The 13694-nt window shown below is 50.6% G+C and overlaps 1 protein-coding gene across 3 annotated transcripts in view; it reads left to right on the top strand.

Annotated features, from left to right (window-relative positions):
• The first annotated feature begins 513 nt into the window (after positions 1 to 513).
• SH3PXD2B (SH3 and PX domains 2B) overlaps positions 514 to 13694 on the top strand; it is a 129539-nt gene continuing 116358 nt past the window's right edge. For all 3 annotated transcript variants that reach the window (XM_054556237.2, XM_002816199.6, XM_063724397.1), the window contains exon 1: positions 514 to 781. In XM_054556237.2, the coding sequence (XP_054412212.1) occupies positions 707 to 781 (75 nt within the window). In that variant the 5' untranslated portion in view covers positions 514 to 706. The remainder of the gene's footprint in view (positions 782 to 13694) is intronic.

Raw genomic sequence — 13694 nt, 5'->3', positions numbered from 1 at the left:
CAGCACCGGCAGGCAGGCAGGCAGTACTACTGACACATGCTACAACAGGGATGAGCCTTGAGGACATTATGCCGAGTGAAATAAGCCAGACACAAAATGACAAACATGGTGCTTGTACTACTAGGCTCATGTTATAGACGAAAAGACCCAACCCAGAGAGGTTAAGCAACTTGCCGAGGGCACAGAGTGGAAAAGCGGCAAAGCCGGGATTCGAACCCGGCTGTCCGGCTCTCCAATCTGGCAGTGGATGGCGGCTGCCGGAGCGAGAGTGCTGGAATGAATCGACACGTCAATCAGTGAACGGGCGACAGGGTCAGTCCAGTCCCCTCCCCCGGCGCGGCAGCTCAGCACCGGGACAAAGGCCGGGCGGGGGCCAGACGTGGTCGGCGGGGTTCGCGCGCGGTGGGCGGGGGTCGGGGCCGGGCCCTTTAAGGGGGGCGGGCCGGCGGCGCGGGGGGCGGTGCGGGGGGCGGGCCGGGGGGGCGGTGCGGGGGGCGGGCCGGGGGGGCGGGCGGCGGCGGCTGGGCCCGGCTGGAGTGCGCGCTGAGCGAAGGGCGGCGGCGGTGGCGGCTGCGGCTCGTGCTCGGCCCCGGCTGCGATCGCGCTCGGCTCCAGGTTCCCTGCCCGCGGCGGCGCGCCCCCCGCGCTCCCCGCACCCCGCGCCCCCCGCACCCGCGCTCGGCCCGCTGCGGGCGGAGAAGCGGCCATGCCGCCGCGGCGCAGCATCGTGGAGGTGAAGGTGCTGGACGTGCAGAAGCGGCGGGTGCCCAACAAGCATTATGTGAGTGCGGCGCGGCCCCCACGCCCCCTTGAGCCCGCGCCCCGTCGGGGGCGACCGAGGGCCCCCGGCTCGGAAAACTTCTGCCTCCAGCGCTTCCCGTCCCCTCCTCCGCTGCTCTCCCCTCGGCCCTGCGGCGGCGCTGCCCGGGTCCCTCCCGACTCCTCCTCCCTCCCCTCCCCTCCCCTCCCCGCTTTTGCCCCGTTCTCCCCCTCCATCCCTTCCTCCCGCCTCGCCCCCCTACTCGCCTCCCTGCGGCTCCTCTACCCCTTTCCGTCTCTTCCGTGTCCCCCCCACTCCCGTCCTGCTCATCTGTGGAAAAGTCTGGCCCCAGCCGGTGAGGGGTCTGAGACAGAAAGCGGGAGAGAGAGAAGCGCCTGTTCTCAGGCCGCCCGCCCTGCCCCTCCTTGTCCAGAGGCGCGCAGACCCGCAGTCCCCAGCCACAGGTAGCCCCTCTAGGGATCGCCGAGTTTGACTCCGTTCTTTGGCAAGAGCCGGCCTGGGCGATGGAGGAGATCTCTGGGAATGGATCATTTGAGTGGCTACACCTTTAAAGGGTTAAAAACATCCCCTGCCCCCTCTATCCAGTAACTTCTGTTTTAAAATGTACGAAAGTTTTCTCCTGGCATCTCCCTCTGGAACATGGGAATTTTGTTTGGAGCTGGCAAGGACTTGAGAAAATGGGACAGTAGCGTCCTTTTGCAGATAGGAAGGCTGAGGCTCAGAGGTTGCAGGTCCTGGAACATAGAGCTGCATTCGGGCTTCCCTCCCTCTAGCAGGGGTGCCTGGGGCTGACCGTGACCTGCAGGTGGAAAGTGGCTTCCGCAGCAACCTAGGGGACACGTCTGCAGATTCAGGAGGCCCTGGGACCACCTCGCAGATTCTAGGTGGAGATAAAGGGGATGTGGGGTGATGGGCCCACATGAGGCCTTGGGGAGGGCCTCATTATAGCAGGGAAGGGGGCTATAGTGTCTCTGGCGGTGAGAAGTGGGCAGTGGCGGAGCCTGGCTGCAGAGAAGTTAACCAGGAAGGGAAAAAGAGTAAGAGGGAGGGAAAAAATCCTAACAAAGAAGTATAGAACAATGAATAGAAAAGGGCGTTGGCTGGCTAAATTAAGCTCCTTGGCCTCCCTGGAAGTCGTCTTCAGATCTTTTTTTTTTTGAGAACTAATTCTTACAAAGTGGATCTACGTGTCTTCCATGAATAGCCTATGAAATTCTGAAAGGAGATAGCCAGGAACCCACTCCGCGCTCTCCACAAGAAAGGGTGTGCTGTGTGAGTCTGTATTGTTATTGGCTGGGCAGCCAGTTATTCAGCCCTTAGCCAGGCGGTGGGAAGCTGTTTCCTGGACCTGTGGCATCTTTATATAGAGTGAAGTTTCCCTTGATTCCAGAACTGAGCTAAATTGTCTTTTCTTTTTCTTCCTTTTTTAATTTTTTGTTAACTGTTTTCAAATGCTGCCAAATCTTAGTTTCTTGTTTGAGCCTGTTAGCGTGTAAGTGAGTTTGCCTCTTTGGCATGGAGACAGTTTTCACCAACATGGCAACTGGAGGAAGTCTGGAATTCTCCATGCCACCTCCCACCAGGTCTGTGAGCTGGCAAAAACGAGAATAGATACCGCCACCGAGGCCCGGCCATCATCGTCCACGCGCCCTCTTCTGGCCTCTCCTATCACGCCCATATCAGGCAGAGGGCCTCAAGCCCATCTGACAGATGAGGAAACCAGGGCTCAGCAAAGTGAGGTCCCACACCTAAGGTGACAGGCAAGAGCCAAGCAGGGATGTAGATCCAGGCCCGCCGGACCCCAAAAGGACCACACCACTTCCCACATCCAGTACCCCCATAGTTTCTCTGAGCAAAGTCCTCTGAAAAACTGGGAAATCTCTCCTATCATTAGTGAAAACCTGGAAGCTTTTCATTCTCTGCTCTGTCAGCTCCATCCTTGCCAGTTTTTTGAAGGTTTTGCGCTTTGAGAACCATCTTTTGAAGCTTTCAGCCACTTTTTGGGGGGCCCCTGAGACAAGTTTCTATGTCAAAATATAGATTGGGGTTCAGATCTTGGCCTCCCAGCTTGTAGCTGTGTCGCCTCAGCCTCAGTTTTTTCATCTGTGTAATGGGGATGGTGGTGTCCATTTCCTAGGGGTAGCGGCCACATGACAGGGAGGGGTGGAGTGCCCTAAAGCCTAGCTCCCTGCCTGCCTGTCCTGAGGTATCTTGTCACTGATTGGGAACATGCCGAAGTCACATGGTGGGGGGATTCATCAAGAACTTGTTTTTCTGCATGTGGCTTTAGTCACTCATATGATTCAAGGGGCCCTCTCCCTTCTAGCCCAGCCTTCTGGGTTCATCAGATGAGGAGGGGCAATGGGCTGAACTGAGCCTGAGTCATCCACAGGAACAGAGAACATTTACTGCCTTGATGGCAGGGGGGCCGAACCCAATGGAAACAGATCCCTGTGGTGGGCGACCACTGCTGTTTCCAAGCTCCACCCCAACCCCTCACACAATCTGCAAAGAGCAGGCATGAAGGCAGCTATTGGCGGGCCTGGACTTTGACTCCCATTTGGTATCCCTCTTTCTGAAGCCACCCTGGAGAGACGGCCTCAGCTGGGGAGTTGAACTTTTCTACTGTATGACCTCGGACTGGTTGGTTTGCCTCTCTGAGCTCTAGCTTCTGTGTAAATACTGCTACATCCCTCAAGGGCAGAGTTTCTCAAACTCAACACTTTTGACATTTGGGGCTGGATCATTCTTTGTTATAGGGCTGTCCTGTGGATTGTAGGATGTTTAGCAGCATCCCTGGCTTCTACCCAACTAGTCGTCCCTCTTCCCAATTGTGACACCCAAAAGGCCTCCAGGCATTGATTGCTGCATGTCCTCTGGGGGGCAGCACCACACACATCCCACCCCAGCCACTGCACTATAGAATATAAAGTCAGTTTTTGAGAGTCCTCTTCACTACACCCCCTAATTTCCCACTACCCCTCTCCCCATTTGCAGCCATCTCGGCCACCACCTGCTCGTCACTCACTTGCCTGTGAGGGACAGGGTCACAAGTGCTTTAGATGTCATTGGAGAACTGCACCCGGAGTTCAGGGCTGCCCCCTCTGAAATGGTACCTTCTCCATGATTGGAATGGCGTCCTCTCCAGCCCCAGCCTCAGTCACCCGCAGGCAGAGACATCCATGGGCCCAGGGGCAGAGCCACAGGCCAGGTCTGGAGAATGCAGGTCCAGAAGCTCCGGGTGCCTCCTAGATCCCGAGAGGTTGATGACAATGAACCATGATATTGTTTGGAGAGCGTTTCCCTGGAGCCACCGCCCTCTGTTGGAAGCAGGGAGATGAAGATTTGGGGAGCTGTTGCCTTTCTCTGCCAGCATCTTTCCTGCACTAGAGCCCGAGGGCTTGGGGATGAATGGAGAGGGGCTTTTGAGGGTGACATCCTGGGAGACCCTCCCCAACTAGCTTGTTTTCAGCTTGAGGGGAGGAAGAAGAGCTCCAAGGTAGGATTTGTGGGTTTTATTTGGATCACCCCATTTCCCGCACTGGAGAGGGTTGTACAGAAGCATTAGTGTCTCGGCAGCAGGGGCCTGGAGATGCTGGCTCACTCTGTCTCAAGATCTTTAAATGTTAAGAGGAGCAGGATGGTGGGACTATTTATGGCAGCAAGAATAACAGTGGTCAAAGTGTCCTCGGTAACCTGAGCGGGGCACTGGGTCCCTTTCAAATGGGTATATTTTCAATATAGTAATGCAATATTCTGCACATATATAGATACATAGAATAAAATAGCTATCTATATCTATATACCTTCCAAGTCTTCACATCTCTATATTTTGCCATATTTGTTTCAAAACTTTTTTATTTTTGTTTTTAAGAAATAAAGCATCGCAGATGCAAAGCCCCCTGTACGCCCTCCCCGATGCTGCCCCTCCCCCATAAAACCACTATCCTACATTTGATCATTCCCATGCACTTATAAAAATAGACTAATAGATAGGATATTTTCTTTAACAGCTTTCTTGAGGTATAATTTACATACCATAAAATTCACCCATTGTAAGAGTGCAATTCACTTATTTTTAAAGTAAATTTGCAGAGCTATGCAATCACCACAATCCAGTATTATAACATTTCCATCATCCCCAGAAAGATCCCCCACACCCATTTGCCATCAGTCCCCTTCCCACCGCAGCCCATAACGTTTTTCCCTTTTTAACATTCCCTAAAATCTTGTATTGTCGTGAATGTCTTAAAACTATAAATAAGCATTACACTTTTGAGATCTGTGTCGATCCAGCTAGCTCCAGTTCGTTTTAACTGTCGTTTACTATGGCATTGATGAATATGCCCCTGTTTTTTCAAGCTCGTGCCGGGAACTGTTAGGATGTTTCCAGCAGTTGACTTTCTTACAGCTGCCTCCTTGCACAGGGACCCACAGTAGAATTGCTGGGTCTTGGGGTTTGTGCGTTTTCAACTTTGCATTTACATCCCCAGGGTTCCCTTTGCTCTCTGTTCTTGCTAACACTCCGTATCATCAGACTTTTCAGTCTTTGCCAATCCAATAGGTGCAAAAGTGGTGCTTGTTCACACCAGTGAGGTTGAGCAGCTTTTCTTACCTTTATCGGCTATTTGAGTTTCCTCTTCTGTGAATTACCAGTTTTTATCCTTTGCCTCTTTTTCAATATATTGGGTTACTTGTCTTTTATTGATTGGTGGGATTTATTTATACATTTGGGATGCTAATCCTTCAGGTAATTATATTAGTTTTTTGTTTTCCCCTGGAGGAGTCTGCAGATTCAGAGAGGTGGAGGCATGTGCCTGAGGTCACACAGCAAGGAGTGGCTGCGTGGGAATTGGGCTACATGCCCTTATGTCTGGGAGAAACAAAGGGGGATCCTGTGATTCCACCATGGAGCTGACTGACCTTGGATGGATCACTTAGGCTTCTGGACCCCAGTTTCCCTTTATATGAGATACTGGGGCCATCCCAGGCCCTTCTCTGATGTCACCATTTATTCAGCCCTGACTGAAGAAGTGCAAGCCACCACCAGCCCTTAGTCATTCTCACTCCAGGAAGCTCTGGGTAGATGGTGCCCCTGGAGTGATGGCTCTGCAGGCTCTGTGCTGCCAGCCCTGAAACCTCCCTCTTTGATTTGCCAGGCTCCAGAAGCCTGGGGGTCACCGTGCTGAGCAGCTGAGTTTGGAAGAGTAGATTGCGCCTTTAGTAGGCATTACTGGCACTCTCAGTCCCTTAAGGGGCCTCCGGCAGGTGAGCCCAATGGTCTAGAACAAACCATGGATCTGCTGCCCAAATTAACTTCGTTCTCTTCTCCAGCCCCCAGTTTCCTCCCTCTCCTGCTATCCCTGGCACCCGTTTTGTGGGAACACAGAGGGCAGGGCAGCAAAGTTGAGTGGAAAGAACTTGGGTGTTAGAAATAAACATCTGGGTTTAAGTTCTGCATGGCCTTGGACAACTGGCTGAATGCCCCCCTTAGTTTTTACATTTGTAAAATAGGTGCAGTGACTTCCTTCTGAGACGATTGTGCAGGCTTTTGGTGATGTATGCACGGAATCTGTGCTCCAGCCCTGCTGCTGGGAAGAATAAAACTGCTAGCACATGTCTTTCCAACCCACTGTTACCTTCATGATGAAAAGACCTGGCTTTGAATTCTCTTCAAGCGCTCCTGAGCGGGGTGGCCTTGCACTATGTGAGGATCTGTAAAATGGGAATAGTCATAGTACCTAGCACACAATGCTGAGCCTCATGGGTATAAAAGGCACTCAATAAATCACTTGAACCTGGGAGGCGGACGTTGCAGTGAGCCGAGATCATGCCACTTCACTCCAGCCTGGGTGACAAAGGGAGACTGTGTCGGCAAAAATAAAATAAAGGTACTCAATAAATGGTAGTCATGAAAAGTACTATTGATGATAATACTACTCATGATCTAAATTTCTGCACCTCTTTCCTGCCTGCTTTCCAGAAGGCACACTATGCAGTTTTCATGGTCTTTTCATTCAAGAGGCATTTTGGGGGATGCCTGCCCCAGGCTGGGCCCATGCTGCTGCTGGGATAGGCCCCCAGGAGCAAGGCAGAGCCGTTCCTACCTATTGCACAGGGGGGTTCTTGTCCTCTACTGTGTCTGTGTCACAAGAGGTAGGGCCCTCTTAAGGCCCCTTGGGTAGGTTTTTCTTTAATGACTATTGCTTTCTTTGGATTGGGAAAAAGTAGGTGCTTGTCACTCAGGCAAGCTATGTATGCCAAGTGAGTGGCAAGCAAAGGGCATTTCTGAATTGATGCTGTCTTTCTGGGATGCTCTGCTAGGGACCTGGTCAACCATGCTCCCCCATCCCATCCCCCACCCCATAGGTGCAATGCACCAGCCCCTCAGCTCACCTGGCCGGTCATCCTCAATGGGAGAAGCCCCAGCCTGCTCTGGTGCACTCTGTGCTGCTGCAGGTGTCTCAGGGTCAAAGGAGCTGGAGCAGTCATATCTTCAAATTATTTAAATGTCACTTTAGTTCAGACTTTGAATCAGTGCCATTCTGCGCCTCTAGTGGGCTGAGAAAGTACCTCAGACAGCTTGGGTTCAAATCCCTGCTCTGCCACCTACCAACTGTGTGACCTCAGACAAGCCTCTGTGCCTCAGTTTCCTCATCTATAAAATGGGGATAAAAATAGTTCCAATTTCATAGGGCTAATATGAAAGTTAAAGGGGCCTAGCATCTAACTGAGGTTGGATAATGGTAAACTAGATTAGGCGTGTACAAACCTAGTATCATTTATGATCATAAAAGGTTGGTAACCACTTAAAAGTGCATCAGTAGAGATGCAAAGATAAAACGTGCTATATCCATGAGCTAGAATACCATCAAGATGGTAAAACTGTGTTCCATCTTCTATCCCAAGAATATTAAATAGCTAAAGCTGGTTTGCAAAATAGCATGCTCAGGCTGATTTTCACCTGATTACAAACGAAGGATGAAAATATGAGTCTGTGTAAGCTCAGAAATACAGCTGATAAAATGTCATTCCTTTTTTTTTCTGCTTGTCTGTGCTTTTCTGTTTTCCAAATGTTCTGCAATGAACACATATTCTTGTTTTTAGTAAAAATAAAAAAACAGCAAATACTCATTTTTAAAAAGAAGCTGTGTCAAGCTGGGGCAGCTCCAGCCAGATCCCCATATCCTGCCGCCCCATCCTGTCCCAAAGGATTCTCCTGTCCTCCTGAGGCAGGCACCAGCCTCAGAGGCTCTTTCCCCACTCCTGCCACAGAGGGAGGTCTCTGGATGTGGCTTTCCAGTCCGTGAGCTAGAGAAATAGAAAGCGATGAGTTTAAAATACCACGAGGGAAGGCCTGGGCAGATGCTTTCCTAGTTAAAATGCTCCTTGCTCAGCAAGTCCAGGCCCTTCCCCATCGTGCTTGCAGCCAAATAGGGTTGGGAAGAATTGTAGGCTCAAGTTCTGTAGATCCGTCATGGTCTGTACCCTAAGGTCACAGGGCACCAGAAACGTCATCCAGGTTAGAGGTGTGCCCTACAGCCCACTTCCCTGGGCATTTCATGCATCCTCTTGCCTCCCACCGGAGGTGCAGGCGAAGTCGGCAAGCAGCCCAGTTATCACACTGCCAAACAAGGAAGGCTAGAGGGACCGTGCCATTCCCGCCATGACACTCATGTCCTGCTTGCAAATTGTGCATCCTTTTTTCCTCGGAGAAAGAGCTGTGGTAGCGGGAACGTCAGGGGAGCAGTCTTGCTTTGCATGACTCAGTTTTCCCCTTCCCCTTGGCGATGAAGCCAGCTGTGGGTCCTGCAGCTGCAGGAAAGGGAGCCGCTGCCCCCGGAGCAGCCTGTTAGTCTGGTGGGTTCAACCAGGGAGTTGTGAGCACCCACATGTGGCCAAAAGAGAAGACAGGTTTATTGAGAAGGCTATGTGGCTTCTGCAGGCAGGGCCTGGGTTCTAATTTGGTTCTGTCATTCACTCATTGTTGGCCCTGAGCCTTCTCTGGCCTGTAGGGGGCTTTGTTGGGGAGATCCAGTGAGCTTTTATGCAGAATGCCTGAGGAGGGGTGCTGCTGGCCTGGGTAATGCCCAGAAGCCGAGGCTCTGCGGTCCCTATCCTAGAGCCCTTGTCGGGGGAGTCAGCTGGCCCCTGGGTGGAGCTGGCATCCTTTGCCCACTGATGTGACGTGGGAACCAGCTGACATGACAGACTCAGGAGGCTCAGTGCCTCCAGCAGTGGGCCGGGGGCAGGGCTCGTGTGGCTGCCTGCTCCGGACTCTGCCTCTGCAGAAGCCTGTGGACCTGAGCTCCGCCACAAGCCATCGGCCTCTGCCCCATTCTCCAAACTGCAGGACTGTCTCCTCCCTTATTTTCTGGCCCAGATGCACACCTGCAGGCGGGCATGACTCTCAGCCCAGGGTCTTCTTCAGGTGGTAAAGGGAGGAGGGGCTGTGGGCAGAGTTCGCCTACCTGCTTCTGCAGCCGTGTCTCAGGCTTTCCCAGGGCTGAGGGTGGCCAGAGTTAGCACATGAAAATGCAGGATGCCCAGTTCAATTTCAGTTTCAAATAAACATGCAATATTTGGGACATATTTATGAGAAACAATTATTCGTTGTTTATCCGAAATTCAGATTTTACTGGGCATCCTATTCTTTATCTGGCAAAGCTGCCAGAGCTACCACTTTGGAAAAACAACAACCACCACCAAGAAGGCTTCATTATAAGGGCTGGGCATGGGAGTTCACGCCTGTAATCCCAGCATCTTGGGAGGCTGAGGTGAGAAGATCGCTTGAGCCCAGGAGGAGTTCAATACCAGCCTGGGGAACATAGTGAGACCTCATCTCTACTAAAAATCCACAAAATTAGCTGGGCGTGATGATTCTCACCTGCAATCCCAGCTACTTGAGAGGCTGAGGCAGGAAGATCGCTTGAGCCCAGGAGATGGAGGCTGCAGTGAGCCATGTTTGCGCCACTGCACTGCAGCCTGGGTGACATAGATGACATGTGAATAGACAAAGCAGGGATTGAGACCTCAAGAAGGTCAGTGTCCTGACAGGCAGACAGGTGCCCTGGGCTTCTGGGGGACCTGGTCCTGGGGAAGGCAGCACTGCAGAGGTGACCTGAGGCCAGTCACAAAGCATGGGGGGGATGCTGCCAAGTGGGCAAGGGTGAAGGAGTTACAGGTAGAGAGAGCAGGAGGGCAAAGAAATGGAAACCCTGGGACATGGCGTGTTTGAAAAAGCAGAAGAGGTTTGAATAATGGAGATGAAGCTCTGTGGGTAGGTGGGGGCCAGAAGGACCTGGGGGCTCCTGGCTGACCCGAGAACCACAGGAGAGAAGGCATGGGTCCCCCTCAGGAAGGCCATAGCTCCAGTACAGCACACGAAGGCTGAGGCCAGGGCTCGGGGCCAGAGGCAGTCACTGGAATAGCGGGAAGGAGCTGGTGCTCAGAAGCACTTCCCCGGCTTGAGGGGTGAGAAGAGCCTTTCGTGGGTGAATCCAGGGAGCAGAGCACAGACAGACCCAGGAGCCCCTGTCCAAATGAGCCATGTGCAGACAGTGGAGATGGAGGGAGAGAGGGAAAGAGAGAGGGAAGGTTATTAGAGGGGATTCTGCAAGCCAGTAGTAATCCTGAAATTCCAGGGCAATTAAATAACTCCAAATTTGTTTTGTTCTCAAGATTCAATGGTAATTTTTCATTATTAACAGTATAGAAGAGCTCTCATTTATCCAAGCACTCACTATGTGTCCAAGGCTTTTCATGCTTTATGTCTTTGAATCCACATAGCAGCTCTGTGAGATAAGGAGTATTAGTCAGGATTCTGGGATTGCATGTGACAGAAACAGACCTGGTTAACTTAAGCCAAACAGAATGTATTGGAAAGGTGGGGCTGTCAGAATCAGGAGGAAAGCTCAGCACCCAGTCTTGGAAAGAACGTGGGCAGCTGGAGCCATTCAGGGAGTGGGAACTCTAGTAGGTATTAGGACATCACCAGGCAGGCAGCTGATCCATCCATTTTCAGACCTGTTAGCCACTCAAGAGTCCAGTTCCAGGACAGACTCTGACTGGCCCAGCCAGATTACCTGACCCTATGGGGCAGGTGTGAGTGGGATATTAAGATCGACGGTCCCACTGAAATCACTGGTAGTGAGAGGGATAGTTGTGGAAGGAGATTCAGAGCACTGTTGCTGGGAGAAGGGGGCATGGAGCTTGGGCAGGTAAAAACAATACATGTCTGCTACGTGGATGCTGTTATTAGCCCATTTCACAAATGTGGAAACTGAGGCTTAGAAAGGTGAAGCAGTTTGCCAGGATCACTCTTGGCTCCCCTGCCTGTCACTGACTGGTAATAAGGGGATAGTCACTTTCCCAGCTCCCACCTCCGTCCTGAAGGGAAAAGTTGCCTTCAAGCACATAAGCATGGTATTTTCTGTTTTGCTTAATTAAGCAGAATCGCATGGCCCCCCGCCCGCTGTGCTGGCAAAGAAAGCTAGAACCCACGCGTTGGCGTCACCGTTTCCTCCTCCTCAGCCAAGGTGTGAATCAGCAGCCTGTGGCTTCAGGCCACTGTTGGCTTCCAGTCAGTTCCACAGATGTGGGTTTATTGTCTGCCCTGGGCCAGGTCTGGCCCAGAGCCAGAGAGAGGCTAAGATGACCAAGCACAGTCTTGTCCTCACAGAGGTCACCGTCTGTTCAGAATGCATCTCCATAGGATAAGGGCTGCGACAGGGCCTGGAGTACCCGCTCCTGCTGGAACAGAGAGGTGCACTGTCAGCTGGGTTCAAAAGCAAAGGGGTGTTCAGGGGCTGGGAAAGCCGGCTAGCAGTGGGGTTCTTTACGTGGGTGGAATTCAGAGGGTCCTTGAACGTAGAAGGGGAAGAATTGCATCTTAATTTTCACTAACCTCCAACTGAAATTTAGCCTTGCTTTCTATGATGAATGAAGGCAGCAACTCGCGGTGATACTAGTAATACATGTGACTTTGTCACCAATAGCGATTCCCTGATATTTTCATCTTACTTGACAGTCGTTGCATGGACCCCTGGAGAGCATCTATACTCCTTAGTGTTTCCAAGTTATGGTGTCATTAGACCCACCACTAGGTTCTGTTATTTGTGGTTTTAATAAAAATGTACATATAGTGGGGGGAGCGGGAGGGATAGCATTAGGAGATATACCTAATGCTAAATGACGAGTTAACGGGTGCAGCACACCAGCATGGCACATGTATACATATGTAACTAACCTGCACATTGTGCACATGTACCCTAAAACTTAAAGTATAATAATAATAAAATAAATAAATAAAAATGTACATATAGTCATAATTTTGTTTTTTGAAACATTTTGATAACTATAATTCAGTATCATTAGTTTCATTTGGGATCTATGTGTTTTACTCATTTTAAATCATTCCGAGAAGGGGTCCGTGGGTTTCCTCAGATGCCAAAGAGATTCATGGCTCCAAGAAAAGATGAAAGACCCCTCTGGGTGGAAGAGGTGGAACTTGGGAGCCAGATGGCATGGGTTGGACCTGACTCTGCTGTGTGTGACCTTGAGTCAGTGACTGAACCTCTCTGTGCTTCAGTTTCCTCTTCTACAAAATGAGGCACAAGAGTATCCACTGTGGATTATTCATGTAGAGGGTTTAGAGCCCTTCCTGGCATGTAGAAGTGCTGAATAAATTACCTGTTATTATTATCTTTACCATCATCATCATCATCATTTATCTGACTAGTGATGTGCATTTTTAGTAAGCAACCTCAAATGATGTGACACAGACCATCTGGAATGACCACATATTAAGAAACAGACTCTAATTGAGGATGTACTCCTTAAAATTCGTAGCTGTTTTCTCCCAAAGATTTATATATTTGGATATTCAGCAGTATGGTAATTTAAACAATGTTCAAAGTAGCCTAAATGTTTATCATTGGAGTCATGATTAAATAAATGATATATATAGCCTTACAATGGACTATAAAGGCATCTTTAAAAGTGGTTTGTCCAAAGGATGTTTGATAAAATGGAGAAATGACCGCCATCTCATGCAAATGAAAAAAACCAAATCATATATATAGTGTGATCATAATTTTGAAAAATATTTCTATGCATAGGAAAAGGGTCTGAGAAGAAGCATGCCCAAAGCATCATCTCTGATGGTGGAAACGTGGACAGTTTTTAAGACCTCCGACTCTGCAGTCAGCCTGTTTGATTCCTAGGTTGAACAAGTTACCCAGCCTCCTTGGGCCTTACCTTTCTCCACTGCAGAATGGAAATGATAGGATAGTGTGACCTCATAGGATTGCTAAGATAGAGCACATTCAACACATTCTAGACTCTTAAATGTTGTTAGTGATTACGGTAAATTGTCTACATTTTATTTACTATCCAAGTTTTCTCTATAGGAGAGAGGACAGTGTAGGATGGCATAAAGGTCCACACAGGGCTCAAATTGGGACAGGGGCAGGGATTAGTCTCTGGCAGATTAGGAGCCCAACAAGGGAGGGGTCCAGGAGTGGCCAAGGGTACCCACAGAATCTGGCCTTCAGAAACCACATGTGATTTCATGGAGGAATCCCTTCTCCTCCCCTATGACACCCCTAAAAGGTGGCTGTCCCCAGGGTCTGAGAGCATACTCCCTTTACATTCCTATCTAGTTCTCTTCTCCTTGTCCTGACCCCAAGCTCAGTGGGAAGGGAGGATGAGCCTGGATTCGGTTGGGGCATTGTCAAGAGAGTATCCTAGACCAACCTAGTTGGCCTGTTTCTGGGCAACCCTTCCGTTACTTTACCAGGGTACCCAGCTTTGATGTTGAGGCCCCAGTGGACCAATCCTATCATGACACGTACACATTGAGTTCATCATCGTCTAGGGTGTGAACCCCGCCGTTTTGTGTTCAGGGCCTGGC

The sequence above is a fragment of the Pongo abelii genome, chromosome 4 (assembly GCF_028885655.2).
Source record: "Pongo abelii isolate AG06213 chromosome 4, NHGRI_mPonAbe1-v2.0_pri, whole genome shotgun sequence".
Classification (NCBI taxonomy): Eukaryota; Metazoa; Chordata; class Mammalia; order Primates; family Hominidae; genus Pongo; species Pongo abelii.
This window is presented reverse-complemented; position numbering and strand designations above follow the sequence as displayed.